Source organism: Acanthisitta chloris, unplaced genomic scaffold, assembly GCF_000695815.1.
Source record: "Acanthisitta chloris isolate BGI_N310 unplaced genomic scaffold, ASM69581v1 scaffold33783, whole genome shotgun sequence".
Classification (NCBI taxonomy): Eukaryota; Metazoa; Chordata; class Aves; order Passeriformes; family Acanthisittidae; genus Acanthisitta; species Acanthisitta chloris.
The window spans coordinates 2,871-5,619 of record NW_008665967.1 but is presented as its reverse complement, the minus strand read 5'-3'; the positions used below and the strand labels follow the sequence as shown (position 1 = coordinate 5,619).

Genomic DNA, 2,749 nt, shown 5'->3' with positions numbered 1-2,749 from the left:
CTGTTACAACGCTCTCCTCATCATTTCCACATCACTCCCCTCACACGCTCCACGCGTGCGGATTCGGTCCCATTCCACTACGCAATCCTTGCTCTGCTCCAGGCTCTCGCTGTGTTCCCCTCCACCCCGCACACATGGCAAAGAATAGTGTGCACAAGAAACGCCAACAGCACAACTACCTTCTGTACTCAGGAAGCTGGAATGGTTTCGGGCCAGCTGGATGACGTTAAGTCAGTCAATAGGCAGCAGAGAATGAAGCTGGGCTCAGACATGCTTCTACCAACTCTGGAGGCTACAAGAGTTTTACCTCTGGCAATAGCAAACAGTGTTTTTGGCAGGGGTGGCATTAAAAAAAAGCTTGCGGCTTAGTCACCTTGGCTGAATCAGTGCAGAGTTTGTGATTGTGAGTGCAGGAGTGGTGAAGGGGTTGCATTTAAAGCCCAACTGGCCTTCACACATAACAAAGCTTCCTATCAGATGCTAACAACAACAGCAGCAGCATGTATCTCTCTCTGGAGTACCCAGTAATATGCCAGGACATACCAAGGCTTCACAAAGTGTGCAAAATGCATTTGGTCAATATAAACATTTGATTAAAAAAAATAATAAATGATCAAACAAGAAACAGAATAAAATACTGGTTTTGCAACCTTGTCTGTACAAACAGTCAGGAACTTACACATTTAAAAAGAGTTTGAACCCAAAGCTCGAGTAAGATCTACCTTTTTTTTTTAAAATCAAAAAAAGTAAACTTGGGTTTTAAAACAGTCTTGGCCCAACACCTTTTGTTCAAGGTTTCCAAGTGCATAAATCTCCTCATTTTCCACAGCAAGCTAACCCCCGGTAGCTCTTCGCACGTGTGCGTGTTCTGACAGTCCCAATGCACCCAGGAAAGCGGTTATTGCCGGTGACAGCTGCGTTCAAAACGCTGTAACATCGCTCGTATTAAATAACCCCCTGTAAAAACACTACCTCTTCAAACCACTTGGATCAGGATACTAGTGATCAGCATTAGCCTTCTTAAAGCAGCGATCAGGCACCTCTGCCCAGAGAAGCTACTCGTTTCAGAGCTGCCTGGCAAGACAGATTTTTTCGTAAGAGTTGAAATGCTCAAGAGAAGCGATTCGATGCTCAAGTTCCCGACCAGGCGGTGTCCTCTTCATGTGGACTCCAGGGTGTTCAGCTGAAACAGGTTGTGGTTGGTGGGGGTGGTGAAGTAGAGCTGTTCACTGGGTGAGCGGTTGTCACAAGGGCTGTTGAGTCCCAGAGTCCTCTCAAAGTCCAGGAGTTGGCCCATGAAGTTAAAGTTTGGGGAAATGTTGGATTTTTTCCTTTTCACAAAGTCATAAGCATCGTTCAGGGACAAGTTGAGTTTTTGCATCAAGTAGGCGACAGTGACTGTTACGGACCGGCTGATGCCAGCGAGGCAGTGAACAAGGATCCCACACTTCTTGGAACGGGCCTCATCTGAAACAAGACAAGGGGAAGGGGGAGTCTATTATTCTGCACCAAAAATGCATGGCTTTGGAGCAGGGCCAGGTGGCAGCTGCAAGCTCCTAGGACCAGGATGACTGCCAGAACTGGATCCCCTGCTCCTAGTGACACCGTCTCATGTCCCTTTGACACCCACATCTCTCCCCACAGGGCTCCTGAGATAGTCACGCTGCACAGCAAAGCTGCACATCCCCAGCAAGGTCAAGCATTTCACGTGCTTGAGAAGTATGAATTAAGTCTAGCAACACATCCCTTGCCTAGGGAGCATCAGTACCCTCTATCCAGAGGACTGGAGTAACCCACAGAAGGCAGATGGAGCTGGATACAACAGATCCAGGGAGATGCTGGTGGTTGGGCACAGCACACCCACCTCAACACCAACTAGCTGGGGAAGGCTGCGCTCTTGGTGCGAGGCTCCAGCCCAGATGCACACAAGCTACTCTCTTCTACTGTTCTTGCCCTCCTTCCACTAGAAAGTTACATGAATGTAGTCGATGCCAATTGAAGCAGAGTCTGAAGTGCAGGAACTTCCCTTATTGTGAAATTGTTCTTTAGGATCGACAGAAATGCACTTCACTACAAACAAACGCTTGTGTTGGAGGAGACTCTCAATGGTAGCGGGAAGCAGGAAGGCAGGCTGGACCAAAAAATGGGGAGAGAACAGCTACGAGATTTCCCCTCCCTTGCCACCGATTGAAAAGCACACACACACTCATTGTCTCTCGCACAGCCGGAACAGCGTGATCCCTTTATGAATTGACATCTCAGTGCTGAAAGAGGGACACGCCACTGAGAGCACTGAATGCACGCAAGTACCCAGCACTGCTTACTTCTAGGCAGCCCCATCTGAAGCCAGTCATTTGACTGAGAGCTTGGTGGGGAGGGAGAAGGTAGCAGGAGAAAGAGGATCCTTGGGCAAAGCCGGAGGTAAGAGACACACTGGCACCACAAGTGCAGGGAAGGGCAAAGAAGTTGCAGGCAAAACAAAATCCAGACCCAAGCTACAACAGGTTTTCTGCCCAGCCTCCAAAACCAGGCAAGAATTTCCAGTACGGTGGGCAAGTGCCCCCCAGTGTACCCAGCCCTCCCCTCAGGCTCCCCTAGTTAAACATTTTTCCAGACATTTTTGCCTTTCATCTGACCTGCATGGCATTTCTTGGTGTTTGGTTTTAGAGTGAGGTAATCCTCCATTTCCTGTCATTAACTGGAAAGCACAAGCTCAGTGCTCACAGAGACACTGGCTGACTGGAGCAGA

The 2,749-nt window shown here is 48.7% G+C and overlaps 1 protein-coding gene across 1 annotated transcript in view; it reads right to left on the bottom strand.

Annotated features, from left to right (window-relative positions):
• Positions 1-734: 734 nt before the first annotated feature.
• Positions 735-2,749, bottom strand: part of DUSP7 (dual specificity phosphatase 7) — a gene marked incomplete at its 5' end in the record, with an annotated part of 3,683 nt that continues 1,668 nt past the window's right edge. Inside the window, one exon of the mRNA XM_009071940.1 lies at positions 735-1,467. Coding sequence (XP_009070188.1) covers positions 1,160-1,467 — 308 coding nt within the window. The remainder of the gene's footprint in view (positions 1,468-2,749) is intronic.